Source organism: Erpetoichthys calabaricus, chromosome 2, assembly GCF_900747795.2.
Source record: "Erpetoichthys calabaricus chromosome 2, fErpCal1.3, whole genome shotgun sequence".
In the NCBI taxonomy this organism is placed as follows: Eukaryota; Metazoa; Chordata; class Cladistia; order Polypteriformes; family Polypteridae; genus Erpetoichthys; species Erpetoichthys calabaricus.
The window spans coordinates 294,501,830-294,520,617 of record NC_041395.2 but is presented as its reverse complement, the minus strand read 5'-3'; the positions used below and the strand labels follow the sequence as shown (position 1 = coordinate 294,520,617).

The following is an 18,788-nucleotide window of genomic DNA, read 5'->3' as shown; positions in this document are numbered from 1 at the left end:
GAGAATACTCTGAGAGAACTTTTTGGAACTACAGACTGGGATATCCTGCAGGGATCTCATAATGAGAACATTGAGGAAGTTGTTGACTGCACTACTGACTACATCAACTTCTGTATGGACATTGTAGTTCCAGTAAGAACAGTACGCTGCTATGCTAACAACAAGCCATGGATTACAAGTGACATCAAGGGCCTTTTGAATCAGAAGAAAAGGGCTTTTAAAGACGGTGATCAGCATGAGCTCAAGCGCGTGCAGAAGGAACTCCGAGTCCAACTCAGGGCGGCGAAGGAGCAGTACAGGAGAAAGCTGGAGCAGAAGTTGCAGAATAACAGCATGAAGGAAGTGTGGGATGGGATGAAGATCATCACTGGCTGCAGCTCGAAGCGGGGTACCACCATTGAGAGAGACGTGAAGAGAGCAAACCAAATGAACAACTTTTTTAACAGGTTTGACCACCCTAACCCACTCTCACTCTCACCTCGGAGTACTGCACCCTCCACACATCCTTCTGCTGATACCAGCATAGGAAAAACATCCCCACCCATAATAACAACAGCGCAAGTGAGCAGAGAGCTGAGGAGACTTCGTGCCAGCAAAGCAGCGGGTCCAGATGGAGTATCGCCACGACTGCTGAAGGTCTGTGCATCGGAGCTGGGGGGTCCTCTACAGCGCATCTTCAACCTGAGCCTGGAACAGGGGAGAGTCCCGAGGCTTTGGAAAACATCTTGTATCACCCCAGTCCCAAAGGTATCACGTCCTAGTGAGCTGAATGACTTTCGGCCTGTTGCTCTGACATCACATGTGATGAAGACCATGGAGAGGCTGCTGCTTCACCACCTGAGGCCACAGGTTCAACACGCCCTTGACCCTCTGCAGTTTGCATATCAGGAGAAGGTGGGAGCGGAAGATGCCATCATCCTATATGCTACACCGATCCCTCTCCCATTTGGACAGAGGCAGTGGTGCTGTAAGAATTATGTTTCTAGACTTCTCTAGCGCCTTCAACACAATCCAACCTCTGCTCCTTAGGGACAAGCTGACAGAGATGGGATTAGATTCATACCTAGTGGCATGGATCGTGGACTATCTTAAAGACAGACCTCAGTATGTGCGTCTTGGGAACTGCACGTCTGACATTGTGGTCAGCAACACAGGAGCGCCACAAGGGACTGTACTTTCTCCGGTCCTGTTCAGCCTATATACATCGGACTTCCAATACAACTCGGAGTCCTGCCATGTGCAAAAGTTCGCTGATGACACTGCTATCGTGGGCTGTATCAGGAATGGGCTGGAGGAGGAGTATAGGGACCTAATCAATGACTTTGTTAAATGGTCCGACTCAAACCACCTACACCTGAACACCAGCAAAACCAAGGAGCTGGTGGTGGATTTTAGGAGGCCCAGACCCCTCATAGACCCAGTGATCATCAAAGGTGACTGTGTGCAGATGGTGCAGACCTATAAATATCTGGGAGTGCAGCTGGATGATAAATTAGACTGGACTGCCAATACTGATGCGCTGTGCAAGAAAGCACAAAGCCGGTTATACTTCCTTAGAAGGCTGGCTTCCTTCAACATCTGCAATAAGATGCTGCAGATGTTCTATCAAACAGTTGTGGCGAGCGCCCTCTTCTACGCAGTGGTGTGCTGGGAGGCAGCATTAAGAGGAAAGACGCCTCACGCCTGGACAAACTGGTGAGGAAGGCATATATTAGAATTATGTTTGTTTTTTTCTTCTGTGTTAGTAGATGGTCTTAGTTTAATAATACATTTCCTCTTATGTAATGTTCATGACCTTAACCAGTGGAAAGTGTTTATAAATCTAGTCCTGTTAAAAGATATTTGTAACCTTTTTCAAATTTGGTTTTACATATACTGACATAACTAACAATCACATCTAATCCTCAACAAGTCTTTGATTAATCTAAACTCAGGTGATAAATGACATGTAACATCTTTAACGCTGTTATTTTTTTTATTCAGAAAAATATATAGGTCAATATGCATAAGCCGTAAGTGAAAAACTGAGTACAATGTTAATGATAACAATAAGTTAAATAGTTGTGGGGTCCAGTACTCAAGGGCACTTGATTTGACTGATGATCAGGGAGTACTTCCACCAGGGTTGCCAGATTTCCAAAATCAATGATCAGGAACAGCCATCAATTTGAGTGACCAATAAAAAGATGTTAAGTATAAGAATGCTAAGTTTTTTTTACATGTTAAATATATTTTTTAAATCAAGCTTTAGATAAAAACTTTTATTTGAAATGAAAGAAATGATTATCATCATAATAATGTTTTTGCTTATTTTACTTACACAAGCACTTAGTATGAGTAGTAATGCAATATTTCAATGCATGCCCAATGCATAAATATGAATACAGGTAAAATTCCATTATAACGAACTCCCAGGGACCTAAAAAATATTTCGTTGTAATGAGATTCTGTATGTGTCACTATAGTGCTTTCTTTAACTTGTATCCAGGCGTTTGCAATCATTTCAATATCTTCTTTTGCGTTACTTTTAATCTCCTCCTGCCTACAAGTTATCCTGACGAAAATTTTTCTCAGCTTTTCCTTGTGATGATACATTTTCAGGGTGCGAATGATGCCAAAATCCAATGGCTGAAGCGCTGCCGTGCAATTGGGTGGGAGGAATTCAACGCGAACATTATCTAAATGTGGAAGCATGTTGTGGGCAGCACAGTTATCAGTCAGGAGCCGAATCATTATTTCTTCTTCATATTGTGAGGTTTCTGAACTCTTTTGAGACCCCCCACCCAGATTTTCAATGGGGTTTAGGTCTGGGTTCTGACTGGGCCACACAAGGATATTCACTTTTTTTTCCTTCAGCCACGGTGTGGTCAAAGTTGCTGTGTGCTTCAGGTCGTTGTCGTGTTGAAAGGTAAACATTCTGCCCATCTTCAACCTTCTGGCAGAGGATAGCAGGTTTTCCTCAAGAATCTGACAGTATTTTGCGCCCCATCCATTTGTCCTTCTACCCTAACGAGAGCACCAGGCCATGCGGCAGAGAAACACCCCCACAGCAGGATGCTGCCACCTCCAAGCTTTACTGTAGGTATGGTGTGTTGTGGATGGTGAGCTGCATTGGATTTCTGTTAGGTGTACTGTTTGATTTTTGGTCTCATCTGACCATAAGACCTTTTTCTGCTTGGTATCAGAATCTTCAAGGTGCATTCTGGCAAAGCTCAAACGAGCCTAAATGTGGCCTTTCTTGAGAAGTGGCTTTTTCCTTGTGACCCTCCTAAACAAGCCACAATTGTGATGCACTTGTGAAATTGTTGTCACATGCACACAATGACCACTGTTTGCCTGTAACTCCTTCAAAGTGGCCATTGGCCTCTTGGTAGCCTCTCTTACCAGTTTCCTCCTTGCTCTTCCATCCAATCTGGAGGGACGGCCGGATCCAGGGAGGGTCTTAGTAGTACCAAACACTTGCCACTGCTTTATTATGGACTTTACTGTGCTCCTTGAGATTGATAAAGCCTTTGAGATTTTTTTTGTATCAAAAAAATCTTGTTGCTGTTAACCTGCCTTATGTCTGTCCACAACTCTATCCCTGAGATCTTTTGAAAGTGGCTTGCTACCCATAGTTAGTTGTTTGCTGTCCGTTGCACTACCAAGCAAGGGGATGCTCCAGGAACAGCTGTTTTTATGCTTCACTAATCACACTGATTACAGTTGATCACAGGTGGAAGCCAGTAACCATGGTCTGCAATGGAAATGGTGCTTACTTACACCTGATTGAGTTGGGGGGTTGGGTTTGATCGTTTATTAATCTCAGTATTTCTTGTTTTTTATTTTTTTTAATTATTCTGAACTTTAGCTGTGATATCTTTCACTTGGATGTTCTAGATTGCACTGAGTAAGTAAAGCTGGAAAAAAAAATATTGGTCTGTAAAGCAAAAAAAATAGGAATATTTCAAAGGGGGTGATTCTTTTCTATACCCACTGTACCTGGGTATTCTAGAGAGAAACAAAGCTCTGTCCAGCTTTGAAGAGTTTGGTAAAATAGGATCATACACAAGAACAATGTTCCTAAGAACACTAACAAATCTGAACTGAATGTTTGAAAAATAAAAAGGTTTTGCAGTGGCCAAGTCAAACTTAAGATCTCAGACCCATTGCTATGATGCATCAGAACTTTAAGACAACTTGCATAAGCAAATAATCTCAAACATAAATGAAAACAGTATTGTCCTTGAAAAGTGGGAGGAAAAATGTTCATCCGTATTATGTAAGAGACTTGGAAATCAAAGGTGCAAAGCTCCTGATGTCACCAAATAGTTTGGCAACTGTGGGTGATTGTGTAGATTAGATTCTGTTCCCCAAAAATCTATGTACTGTGCAAGAGAATATTTCAGAATATGTTTTGATCGCACTGTGAAGGTAGTGAGATCTAGCACCTGCCAGGCCCCATTGTAACTGGCATCCATCCAGGTAATCAGTTTGCACCTTAACAAGATTAATAATCAAACTTTAATTTGATTTTCCTGGTCTCTGTTTAATCATCCAACTTGTTTTTGGAAAAAGGTCTTCTGAACTGCATGCTTAATGATGGCTGAAAACATGTCAGTAACATGAATTGCAGCATTTTGGGAAGAAAGTGATTTCATGGCAAGATGCATCCTTTTTTTCCAACATTGATACGGTAGTAGCAGCTAGGTTCCCACTCCTTAACACTTAGACAATGGTGTTCAATGGGCACTATTGAAGTTTTCCCACATATTTATTCACTGGTAGTCTCTAGTCTACCTGCCCTTACAACAGCTACAGACTGAGTGTTTTCCTGTGTCTGTCTCTCTAATTACACCTCTCTTTTTATTCTCTTGTTCTCAGTTTGTTGCTGCAACTCTTCACTGGTGTATTCTGGCTCATATAGGTAAGGGTTAGCACCAAGTGTAAACTTTTGTTATTGGCACTTGCACAGCTGGAGACATAATTAGTATAAATGACAATCTTTTAATCCTAATGTAAAATATATATATCAGTTTAATATCCATTACCTGGTGGTGAAAGGGAATCTGCTAGTGCAGTGATAAGAGATTTCTTTTGACAACAGTACAGTAAAGCAAAAATTTAACATACCCTTTTCATATTAAATGCCTTATAAGTACATAAGGATTTCTGTAATATGTGTGATGTCCGAAAATGTGAAAACATATGCAGGAGCATACACTTGTTCAAGATAGTCTTAAATAATACCTAATACATTGTCTCATATTTGGACTACTGCTCTCTTGTCCACAATTGTAAACTGCTCTTGAAGAATTTTTTTAACAATTTTTTTGGGGATTTCAAAACTGGAGTTTATCCTTTTAATAAAGAAATGCAGTCTTTTAAAGTTGAATAAAGAAACTCTATTGGCATCATCGGTGTCTAGGGAATTGAATACATTTTCTTCAGTGGCTTTTGCAAATGTCACAGTCCTCTTTACTAACAAATGTCTGGAGATCTTAGTTTATTAGTTTTGAATTTCTGACATTATGGATCCTGCGTCCTATGTTTGAGTCCTGTGTCCAGACTATGTCAGTGTGGAGGTTGTACATTTTCCCTAAGTCTGCATGGATTTTCCTCCTGGTTTTCCTCCCACACCCTCGAGGAAGGGCATGTTAAGATAACTTACTGTACCAAAGTGGCCCTGTCAAGAGCTGTTCCTGCCCTGTACCCAGTATTCCTGAGACAGGCTCCAAATAACTAACCATGACTATAAATTGGTTTAAGCGGGATTAAATATGTTCTGTTATGTTCATTTTAGACACATACAATAGATGGTCTTATTCTTTACCTATCTTTAAAATAGTAATAATAATATTCTCAATCTTTATTATTTAAAATATTATCTAAAAATTAGTCTTATGCAATGCCCACTTGTACTCCTCTTGTTCCAACACACAATCTTTGAAGAATGTTGTTACTGTCTTTAAACATTTGCTTTCAAAAATGTTTAGGTAATTTCATCTGTCTTTTGAGATACATTAGGCATTTTGCTGTATTAGTGCCGACAGCCTTCTTTGGTGTCTGTTTCTAAAATTTTACATTAGTATTGTAAGTAGTTTCCAGGTGTTCCTATTTTCTTTGTAAGACTAAAATATGCATTGAGATCTGACAGTATTCATTGTTAATAATTGACAGACCTGAAATGTATTTAGTAATAGGTAGAATATTTCAGTAGTTCATCAATGCATGTAATTCAATTTTCATGATTACTATTGATCCAGCAGTAGTATGCTGTACTACTTTTTCTATCCATAATGATAATGCTTAAGAGGCATTGTGCATTTTTTTAGTTATTTGTGTATAAATATTTTCTTGCAGGGTCAACAAAAGGCTGCATAACAATCTTTTTCATCTGATAAATATAATACAAGTGAAGGTGTAAATAGCATTTTAGTGATTCACCCAAACTGTATACATTTATGCCCTTTAGATTTGATGCAAATTTGATAATATCAGACTTTTTTTCTGCTTTGATTAACACATAAGCATAATCTGCATTTTTATAGTCTTTTGAAAGGTTTCTGTGCCAGAATGGAAATATAAACTGGTTTGTAGAAAATAATCTTTTTTTTTTTATTCAATGAACATAAACCATTTGCTCCAAAAGATTAATCTATTTTTTTTTTTATATATAATATTCAATTTGTACAGGGCTGGAATGGTTAAACACCAAGGAACCTCTATTTCTATCAAAACAGCTTTCTGGCAAAGTGGTTGTGCTGGACTTTTTCACATACTGTTGCATTAACTGTATGCATATTCTCCCAGACCTTCATGCATTGGAGCAAAAACATTCAGATAAAGGTATGGCGTTTTCAGTTTCTGTTTATTATGCTGTATACTTTGTAGTTTTTTTGCCTTGCACATCTGCTAGTGTTTAATTATAGTGGTTCCAATGTACCTTTTTATCAAGATTTTGTTTTCTTTTTTATGATCACAGTATTTTACAAATAATAATCCTATAAAGCTTTTTTTTTTAAAGTGTTTGTGAAAGTTACGTACAGATTGCACTGAATGCTGTAAATAAAGTTGTTGGTAGGTGGTATTTGTAGGATAATGGCTTAACAGTATTTGGGTAACTTGGCCATCTCCAAACTCAAATGAACATTCAGATTGATGAATATCCAAGTGCAGTGCTGGTTCAAGTGCAGTTTTTTTATTATATTCAAAATTTCTTAGAGTGATGAGTAGAGTGAAAAGTTTAGAGGAGTGTCACTTGTCTGTTGTGCCGCATAAAAAAAAATGGCATACGCATGATACTAACAAGTTATACTGGCAGTGAATGATTACGGGGTCCAGTGCTTTTAGTAGTCAGTCGTGAGTATGCCGTTAACCATTTGGGACAGAGCATATTGGATATTAACATTTGATAGGCTTCACTTTGCAAATATCCTCACTTCAGGTTAGTTCTATCTTTTTCTTTCATCTTCTAAAGGGATGTGAAATTTATCATATCAGTTTGCAATGATTGCATTTTCAGTGACATCCAATAAATGTGTGTGTATAGGCAATTGGCCAGCTATTGTGGGCTGCATCAGGAGGAGTATAGGAACTTAATCAAGGATTTTGTTAAATGGAGCGACTCAAACTACCTACAACTGAACACCAGCAAAACCAAACAGCTGATGGTGGATTTTAGGAGGCCCAGGCCCCTCACGGACCCCGTGATTATCAGAGGTGACTGTGTGCAGAGGGTACAGACCATATAAATACCTGGGATTGTAGCTGGATGATAAATTGGACTGGACTGCCAATACTGATGCTCTGTGCAAGAGAGGACAGAGCCGACTATACTTCCTTAGAAGGCTGGCGTCCTTCAACATCTGCAATAAGATACTGCAGATGTTCTATCAGGCGGTTGTGGCGAGCGCCCTCTTCTACACGGTGGTGTGCTGGGGAGGCAGCATAAAGAATAGGGACGCCTCACGCCTGGACAAACTGGTGAGGAAGGCAGGCTCTATTGTAGGCACGGAGCTGGACAGTTTGACATCTGTGGCGGAGTCGACAGGCGCTGAGCAGGCTCCTGTCAATAATGGAGAATCCACTGAACAGTATCATCTCCAGACAGAGGAGCAGCTTCAGCGACAGACTTCTGTCACTGTCCTGCTCCACTGACAGACTGAGGAGATCGTTCCTCCCCCACACTATGCGACTCTTCAATTTCACCTGGGGGGGGGGGGGTTTAAACGGTAACATTATACAAAGTTATTGTCTGTTATACCTGCCTCGCACTCTCTACCTTGCACTTTTTACTTGCACTGTGTTTTTATCACTCTTTTTAATTAATATTGTCTTTATCAGTATACTGCTGCTGGAGTATGTGAATTTCCCCTTGGGGATTAATAAAGTGTCTGTCTGTCTCTCTCTCTCTCTGTCTGTCTGTCTCTCTATCTAGTTTTTAATGGATTCGTAACATATGATGTGTCTGCTGAAGATGGCGTGCCTCCACACTGAGAAAAGACATACTGTTTGCAGTAGCATATACAGTTGAAATATTTTAGATGAGAATAAAGTTGTACAGTATATGCTTTATTCTCACTTGAGTAGCATGTTCACTGGTATAAGCATTTGAAATCGTGTGGATGGGAATAAAATTGGATATGCTTTATTCTCATTTGAGCAGCGTGATCACTGTCATTCACCACAAAAAATCTGAAATTTTGCAGGCATAGTTTAGAAAGAAATTTTGAAATTATATACCAGGGGTTCTGTTTCTACTCAGTTTGCTTGTTGGACTCTCCACTTCATAGCAACACTAAATTTTGTCAGTTGCTTTCAGTTGGCCCCATTTTTGGCAGTGATTTGTTATGATTGCTAAAGTGCTAAAATCTAGTGATAGAATGCCAATAAAATAATTTAGGAGTTCACAAAAGTTGTGTTGTAAATTACTTGCATCATTGACTTTTTTGTGCTGAGGAAATTGTCACATGGAAATGTTAAATGTACGCCAAAAGAGCAATAAGGGATTTGGAAATTAAAGCTATACTCTTCCAGCTGGACAGTAAATTCAGCAGCTGCAGAGCCCCTAGTGTGTATACCATGTATTTGGCAGATGACTATAGTAATAACATGGCAGATCAGGATACATTATAGGTACTTAAAAATATGTTTTTACATTTGGAGCTTATGCAAAGTATATGACTTGCTCAAAGTGTCACAGCAAGCCAAAGTTGAAAGCTAAACTGACAAACTTTTCTCATTTAAAATCCACTTTACTAGTCCGTATATCACAGTGTCTGCTTTTGTGACAAACGATTTGTTGTTTACTTTCTGTTTTCTAGTATTAGTGCATTTTTTCACAATGAATTTGGTCTTTTAATACGTTGTACAAAGTAGATTCTCTCAGAAAATGTTTGTCAGTAAATTTGGAAAGGATTACAAGGCTATTTTTAATATTGCTGTATTGTAGAAAGGAAACGTTTCTAGGAATTTGTGGGACTCTCGTTTTAGCTAAGATTAGTATACATGAGTACATAACTCCACCATTAGAAAGAAACCTTCTGAGAAGTTTTGAATCAGCAATCTAAAATTACAGTGTCCTTGCATATTAAAACCATATTGATTTGTTCTAACATGAAGAAAAGTTTCAAAAGAAGTAGGTATCTTGGTGGCCTAGTGATTAGCATTGTTGGCTCACCATCAGGACTGTGGAGTCAGAGTCAGAAACAATTATTAAGTTACTGGAGTCAGAGTCTGTAAAAATGTACCAACTCCAGCTAAATGTAAATTAAATATAATGTGGTCAAATTTCCAATTTCACATATACTAACTCAAGTAAATAATTTTTTCTTCTAGCCCATTGATTTAAAAAAAAAACTTTTTTTTTAATTTTGTAAGATTTGTCTTTTGTTTATTGTTGGTCAGTGTTTTTTACTTCTTCAATAAATAATGTAAAAAAATCGACAGCAGCACTTCTACAGCCATTTAACAGTTCACTCTTTAAATCTTCAGTAGCTTTTGTGTTAAGTGCATGCTTGTCAGTTACTAAATATATGGACTGGTAAAAACTTACCAGTAATTTATATTTGGAGTAAAAATTAATTCCATGCTGAAAAATAAAACTGAAAATTAAAAATAAAGAAATAATATGGCATGGAGTTAATGAACTACTAGCACAAATCTACGACAATCATCATCCTCTCGTTACAGTACACCCCCAAAATTCGCGGGGGTTACATTCCTAGAGCACCCACGAATTGTGAAACACCGCGACTTTTGGATGTGGTTAAAAAATGTCTTTTAAATGCCTATTTTTATAGTTTCAACCCTAAATACAGTATGCCCCAAAGCACTTTAATTTCTTTGCAAACTCGGCTTAATACATTAATACATTACCTAAAAAATTACCTTAATACATTACCTAAAAACAGAATGTAAAGGAAAACCCGTCTACTGTACAGTACTGCTATGTCTCCCACGATGCTAGAATGTAAAATACCGATATTACCGCTATACATACTATAATTCATGCAAGTGCGTTTTCTTTGGTATAAGTAGAGTAAATACATAATAATTTCATTTAATTAAAATACAGTAAAATGTATGGGTACTCGCCAATGATGAATGATATTGATGATGAAGTAGCTTTAAAACTTCAGTAGATTTAAAACTCCTCAGGTGGCGCCTCTTCTTCAGGCGCTTCAGGAGGAGTCGTATGGGTCTTTTTCTGGTGTGGTTTCGTGCTGGCTTTTCTTTATAGGTTTCAGGAACATTGTGATAGGAAGCTCCTGTAGCAAACTGCTGGTACAATTTCTGTGCTTTCTCACGGATGATGTTACCGTCTTGCTGCAGTCGGTGATCCACAGTGCCAAGGCAGGTTCCATCCTGACGATATTTTTATTCCTTACAGTCTTTTCCTTTTTGGCACTATCACAGAAACTGCTTCGTTCTTCTTTATGTAGCATACGGTGCTTTCATTAATGCCATAGTGGCGTGCTACTGCAGCATAACTTTTTAGTTCCCGGAGCAAATCAACCTTCTACTGGAGTGTTTTAAACTCCTTCTGGTGCTTAGGCTCAGTTCCAGAAGCTTCAGAACTTGCAGAGCAGTTCGACGACATCGTGTGCGTTTAAAAATAACAAAACAATAACAAAATGGAAAACACGAGGACACTCAGCTGGAGACGCGTCACAAAGCAGCAGTCAATCATCAGCAAGGAGAAATGAATAATGCTCTCGGATTGGCTACTTTCACTATCCCAAACCGCGTTTCTCTCAGCAGTGGTAAACCCACTCACCAGGAGACGCGTCACATGGCAGCAGTTAATCAGCAGCAAGGAGAAATGAATAACGCTCTCGGATTGGCTACTTTCACCATCCCAAACCGCGTTTCCCTGAGAGGTTGCTTCCTGTTCTCTCTACAGCACAGTATTGCCACGAAAAAAGCCATAAAAAATTGCGGAGGATATTTGCTCTTTCCACTAACAATTAATAGTTAGGTTCTAAGAAAAAATCTGCAAACAATCTGAGTCCGCGAACCCTGATCCGTGACTTCGCGGGGGTCTACTGTATATCTAAAATAGTGTTTATGCATCCATCTATTTTGTAACTTGCTGATCCAAGAAAATGTTTCTATTTACTAAATATTCCTGTTTTCATCCCATATCCCAGAGATGTGTGTTAAGATAATTGGTAACTCTAAATTGGATGAGTAGCTGTATGTGTGTCTCTGTTTGTGAATGTTCACTGCATTCAAGTGGCCCCGTTGTTCGTTCCTGCCTTACACTTCATGCTGTTCCTAGCAGTATCAAACTTCCAAAACCAGGACTGGATTAAGTAGGTTTGAAAGTGGATAAGTAAATATTATATTGCTCATTAAATATAACAGACTTTATGCTTTCCAACCATGTTTTATTAACTGATTGTAAATGTGTTTTGAAACCAAGATAAATTACCTATTACCTTTTAACTTCATTATAGGTTGCTTATTTGTGTTACATGCATGTCTTGAATTTCAAAAGAAATCATGGGTTACTTTTTTATGTACTCTTTACAGGATTGATTGAAACTTGAAATTCAATTCAGAGATGTCCAATAATAACTTATTATCATTTACTCTTACGTTTACCGGCTTTTTATCTTGTTCTGCTTTAAAGTGTAGGAACTTCAAGTATGTTTAACTGTTCTGTGACTTAAATGACCTCTTTACCTTAGGGTGATACAGTTGTTCAGCTGCTTTTTATAGCCCCCTATCCAGACAGTATTCCCTTGCAGCTGACTTGTGCTATCATTAGCTTAAATGGACTCATCCCAGAAGAGTGAGTATAGTCTGCAAAATTACTTGCCAGGCAACTTGCTTTATCAGATACCTTCTGAATGCTTATCTTTGGCATTCATTATTTGAACATTCCGAATGACGTGCAGCTGCCTATTTTAAATTTCAGTTGATATGCATTTTTACATAACTGAATGGAAGAGGTTTTTAGAAGTCTTTAAATGGTTACTTTTATAGGCAGTGGCATAACAAATAGGCACATGAAGTTCTTGAAAATTTCAGAATTTTATGTTCCTTTTAAAAGACCCAAAACATGACAAGCAGGAAAAGAAAAAAGGTGTACATTTTTAAGTGTTTATATTGCAAATGTGTGATTCCAGTTTATTTTCATTAAAAACTGGTTTCCTTTGAAACTAGAGTAAAGTATATATTTTATTATGCATAGTAGATTTCAAAAGTTGATTTTTGTTATGAATGTGCACAGATTACCCCTTTAATTTTTAAATCGCAGCTTCTTGTAGCTAGATAAGTCTTTCTTTAATAGATTTGAATTTCTTTTCCGTTTCTTTTTTGCACAAATAGTTCAAAACAATATTTATGACTTTCAACATGCAGTACATGTTTAAGGTCACCACACATTTTCTATAACTTTCTGGGGACTGTGAAGGTCAGTCCAAAACCCTAATGTTACATTTTCATAAGTACTTCATGGTTGACTTTTCAAGCATGTTTTAGATCAATGCCTTCCTGAAATATCCAGCCACTTTTCAGTTTTAGTTTAATGTTTTTTTTTATTATTCATTCAGCAACTTGCTGATGGTCCCATTCTTGCTGAGAATAGTTACAGTGCTCTGCAAAGTTAGGAGTGTTAGTGTTTCAGTGTTTCTGTAGCTTAGGAGTTTTCTTTGCCTCAACGAATTTAATGTCTAATGAGTCCATCAAAGTTTGAATAGATATAAATTGTGCATGGGGCCCCCCTCTGGAGCCAGGCCTGGAGGTGGGGCTCGATGGCGAGCGTCTGGTGGCTGGGCCTGCACCCATGGGGCTCGGCCGGGCACAGCCCGAAGAGGCAACGTGGGTCCCCCTTCCCATGGGTTCACCACCTATGAGAGGGGCCAAGGAGGTCGGGTGCAGTGTGAGTTGGGTCTAGAAGAAGTGGCCGGGGAGAGGGAAGTCTGGGCATCTCTGCTCAAGCTGCTGCCCCCGCGACCCGACCTCGGATAAGCGGAAGAGGATGGATGGATGGATAAATTGTGCATTGAAATGTTCAGAAATATGCAGGGATTAAGTTTGTAACCTAAAAATGTTGTATTCATTTGATTTCTGTGTCTCCAAAAGCTTTTTATATTTGGACACTGCAATTTGTAACCATCCTACTTTTATATATTGATCATAGTTGACAGAAATAGTTTAAGTATTGTAAGAAGAAGGATCCCTCATAGAAAAGGACATGGACTTTCCATAATTCCTTGTTAGCTGCAGTAGAGGGACCTTAGACTGCTTACTAGGTTTAATATTATATTAAAAAAAACAAATATTTAATTTAATTAACTGTTTTATTACTATGTTCTCCCCGTATCTGCGTGGGTTTCCTCCAGGTGCTCCAGTTTCCTCCCACAGTCCAAAGACATGCAGGTTAGGTGCATTGGTGATCCCAAATTGTCCCTAGTGTGTGCTTGGTGTGTGTTTGTGTGCCCTGCGGTGGGCCGGCGCCCTGCCCGGGGTTTGTTTCCTGCCTTGAGCCCTATGTTGGCTGGGATTTGCTCCAGCAGACCCCCCGTGACCCTGTAGTTAGGATATGGCAGGTTGTATGGATGGATGGATGTTATATTACTTCTCAGACAGAAGCAAGAGATTATATGTGAAATAACTGCAATCGTATGTTCCCTGATTTCTCAGCTTCGGCAGCTGCTAAGCGTGACCTTTTTTATTTTTTTTTTCTTCCCCCAAAGGGGACTGTTTAACATCATACTCTTGGTTTATTGTAGTTAAGTCTTAATATCACAAGTTCTCTGCTTATCCATAGCTACTGCTTAACATCATTCTCAGGGTTTACTCTTTCAGGACTGTGTTTATAGTTCGTGCTGGGCGGTGTGACCAAAATTCTATATCAGTTTTTTTCAAAATTATACTGGTTTCGCGGTATTAAATGGTATTTTTTTTTCCCATGCATGAGTGGATGTTAACCACTTTTTCCACTGCAATTACTGCAGTAGACTGGCTAAGAATAACCTATTCCACTGTCATGAGAATTGTTACATTGTACAAAAAAAATAATGTAATGTGCACACAAGTATTAATACAGGTTTGCATGGCCCCATAAAGTGAATTTTCAAGGGGGTGGCACTAATGAAGAGAAGGAATCACAATGCATGACAGATACAGTCAAAATATAGAACCATTTTATTGAACAAAGTTTGCAAACAACTTAAACTAAAATTTTGACAACATATTTTCAACCATCCAAAGAGGCATTTAGACTTAAAATATCCAGAGGTGCTTGTCAAAAGTTGTATTGCACTGAACATGTCTTAGAAAAGGAATAAATAGTAAATATGTTTTGTAAACCAGCTACACTTTCTGTTAATGTTAATCTCTGTCCACTGACATGTTAAAGTAACTTTTTAAACAACTTTACCATCATTAAACTGCATAATATTTAAGCTAATAAATAATAACAATAAAATAAATAACAGTGCAACTTCCAGTAATAATACTATTACTTCAAGCCCAGATGCATTACACAGTATTCACCCAATAAAAATAAAATAAAACAAGTGCAACTTGGTGATGACATCTTTACCAACTGAACCATCCATTAAGGCAAATTGCTTTAATATGGACCTTGCTTCAAGCTAAGCTATATACATAAAAAATAAAACTGCAACTTGCACTTATAATGCTATTTGTAGTATAGCCGTACGGAAGCATATTAGGGCCACAGTGAAGAAAAAAAAAACTATATCTCGAAAATAGAATATAAGTACAACTTGACTTGCAGTATTATCCAGTAGTATAGAAACAGTATTCACACATTTGAACATAATGGTCCACATCCGACCTTTTAAAACCAAAGTATCTCCAGACAACAGACACGGCTCCTTTTTTCTGCAAAAGTTCTTCTGTGTCATCATGTTCAACTTTATTGTCTGCTACAGCTTCAGTTTCGGAATGTTCTCTGTCTGTTCAATACCTCAGTAACGCATGTACTCTGTTGTATGCATGTTTAGCGGTGCAGCAGTGAAAAAGGTCCCTCCTTAAACAGTTTCCCGCTGCGCCACATTCTGAATGTTGTTGCGGTATAAGAAAAATCCATATCATAACAAAAATAAAAACCGGTTTTTGGTATGAACTGGTATACCACCCAACACTATTTATAGTACTGTAAATGGACTGTATTGTCAATAGATACCTCTGCTTTAATCCTTATACTACTGCTGGAGGGCTTGTTTTGCTTTGGGCGTGCTCTGCCTCAAGGTATGTCAGAGGACTGGGACTTCATGAAGTGTGTTCTCGCCTCACTTGGGGAGGCAAAATGGGGGGGGGAGGTCAAGAAAGAGAGCAAGGTATTTCTTATCTGTGCTTTTAATCCTTTACAATTGTAAGTGCCAACATAACAGTAGGCTTCATGGCAATAACTCCTTGAAAAATTGGAAATTAAGGTCAAAGCTAAGACTACAAAATGTCAACAAAAGCTCAGAAGCAATGTTTTTATGACCAGTTAACTTTGTGACTTGGAATGTTAAAAGTCTCACTCATGAATTAAAGAGAAAGAAAGTATTCTCTCACCTAACAGGTCTAAACGCCAAGATAGCATTTTTACATAAGACCCACTTATTAAGCAAGGATGAGTTTCAGTTGCACAGAGATTGGACTGGCCAAATATTACACTCCAGCTATACAAAAAACTAGAGGTGACACTAAAAATGAAATTGTTCTATCTTATTCTAAAGGGGGATATACAGTGATCATCATGTGTAATTTATTTAACTGTAAAGTGATTTTGATAAATATCTACATACCCAATGTGGATGATAGGGACTTCATCCAAAACATATTTTCATCCATTCCTAATGTTAACACCCATAAAATTATAATGGCTGAAGGCTTTAATTGTGTTTTAAATCCAGACCTGTGTAGGTCTCCTGCCACAGGGGCGATAACATCTAACACTGCAAAAACAATTACACAGTTTGTAATTGATCACAACTTATCAGACCCCTGGAGATTTCTAAATCCAAACTCAAGAGCATATTAATTCTTCTCACCAGTACATCAGTTACTCTAGCTCAAATCATTATGCACCACATACTCATCACGCAGCTGGCGTCTTAACCCACTTTTATTAGCAGACGAGAACTATACAGAGTTTTTATCCAAGCATATTGATTTTTTTTTTTTAAGAGACCAATACATCCTCGGAGATCTCTGCAGGAATACACTGGGGAAACTCTGAAGGCATTTTTAAGAGGACAGATTATTTCCCATCTCTCCCACAAAAATAAGTCGGAAACCAAGAAGGCATCAGAGTTAATCAGTGAAACTGCCAGAATAGATCAATAACAACCCAGGTTTCCAAATGAGGCACTTAATAGGAAAAGACTGGCTTTGCATTTAGAATTCAACCTCTTGACAACAAAAGAAACGGAACAACTAATTTTTAAATTGCGACATCGTTACTATGAATATGGAGAGAAGGATAATAAGATCTTGGCTCAACAAATCCACAAGCAGGATGTTTGCAGTGCAATACCAGTAATTACCAACACAGACGGAGACAAAATCATTGACCATAAAAATAGAATGCACACATTTAGAGACTACTATAAATTCTCATATTCTACTCAGTTTAAAGATGACATGGCTCAATCTAGTGCGTTTTTGGATGCATTACAGATACCACAGCTAGCTACTCTCAGTGCAGAAGTAACTGGATAAACCTCTGACACTCTCAGAATTACTAGATGCTATAAAGCAGTAGGCCCTGATGGTTACCCTGCCTAATTTTATAAAAAATATTTCAATTAAGTTAGCTGCCCTTTTATTACCAACATTTATAGAAGCTCGAAATAATAAAATTCTAAATCAAACTTTTTACCATCTTCCCTAAGAAAAATAAGGACTTCTTATAATGTGCATCATAAAGACCAATCTCACTTCTGAATAATGATGTTAAGATACTCTCCAAAGTTCTAGCTTGAAGGATCGAGAAAGTGATTCCTTCGGTAATATCACAAGACCAAACCGGTTTAATTAAAGGCAGAGATTTATCTTCCAGTCTTTGAATCCTGTTTAATAGACTATGTGGGTAAATATATTATAACACCCCGGAGATGATATTATCATTGGATGCAGAAAAAACATTTGATATGGTTGAATGTACCTCCCTTTTCACTACATTGAACAAGTTTGGGTTTGGTCCGGACATGTGTGCATGGATCAAACTACTGTATACAAGACCAGAAGCTTCAGTTTGTATTAACAATATTATTTCAAACTACTTCAAACTAGAACATGGTAATAGATAAGGATGCCCACCCCGCCCCCGTCTCCCCTGCTATTTGCAATTGCCATTGAGCCATATCTTCTAAGATAAAGGGGATTATCAGAGAAGGACTTGAACAGAAAATATCACTATACAGTATGCAGATGATATGGTACTATATATATCAGATCTACAAAATACTATGCTTGCAGTCCTGACAGCACTAGCAGAATTTCAAAAGATTTCTAGACACAAAATTAATTTGAATAAAAGTGTACTCTTTCCAGTGAACTCTGTAGCACACAATATTAGATTAGACACCTTCCCTTTTATCATCACAGATCAGTTTAAATACCTAGGGGTAAACATTCTAAGTAAACATAAATCTCTTTATTAAAAAAAAAATTGTACAGTCTACATAGAAAACTTAAACAAGACTTGCATAGATGGGCTACCCTCCATCTCAGTTTAGCTTGATGCGTTAACACTGTCAAGATGAATACCCATCCTAAGCTTCTTTTTCTATTTCAAACCATCCCCATGTATATTAACAAATCATTTGTTAAGAAGTTAGATTCAATCATGATCTCATTTATGTAGAATTCAAAACATCCATGCATCCAAACACCTAAGGCAGAAGGTGGCATGGCTCTACCTAACTTTCAGTTTTATTACTGGGCGGCAAATAGACAACCTATAAAAACCTGGACATTGACACAAATAGATGAATAGACACAGGCTTGGTCTGCAATAGAAATAGAATCCTGCAATATTTCTTTATATTCCTTGCTTCTATTCTGGAAGAAATATTGATCAGTCTTGAGGATTCATGCAGCATTTCTGTAATCTATAATAATAAAAGGCAAAGCCCTCACTGACTGACTCACTCACTGACTGACTGACTCACTCATCACTAATTGTCCAACTTCCCGTGTAGGTGGAAGGCTGAAATTTGGCAGGCTCATTCCTTACAGCTTACTTACAAAAGTTAGGCAGGTTTCATTTCAAAATTATACGCGTAATGGTCATAACTGGAACCTCTTTTTTGTCCATATACTGTAATGGA

The 18,788-nt window shown here is 38.1% G+C and overlaps 1 protein-coding gene across 2 annotated transcripts in view; it reads left to right on the top strand.

Annotated features, from left to right (window-relative positions):
* The window catches only part of nhlrc2 (NHL repeat containing 2), a 94,693-nt gene that overhangs the window by 7,137 nt on the left and 68,768 nt on the right, over positions 1 to 18,788 (top strand). Inside the window, exons 2-3 of one of the 2 annotated variants that reach the window (XM_051922151.1) lie at positions 4,864 to 4,906; positions 6,676 to 6,828. In XM_051922151.1, coding sequence (XP_051778111.1) covers positions 6,777 to 6,828 — 52 coding nt within the window. In that variant the 5' untranslated portion in view covers positions 4,864 to 4,906; positions 6,676 to 6,776. The remainder of the gene's footprint in view (positions 1 to 4,863; positions 4,907 to 6,675; positions 6,829 to 18,788) is intronic. The other variant, XM_028791442.2, reaches the window with a different exon arrangement.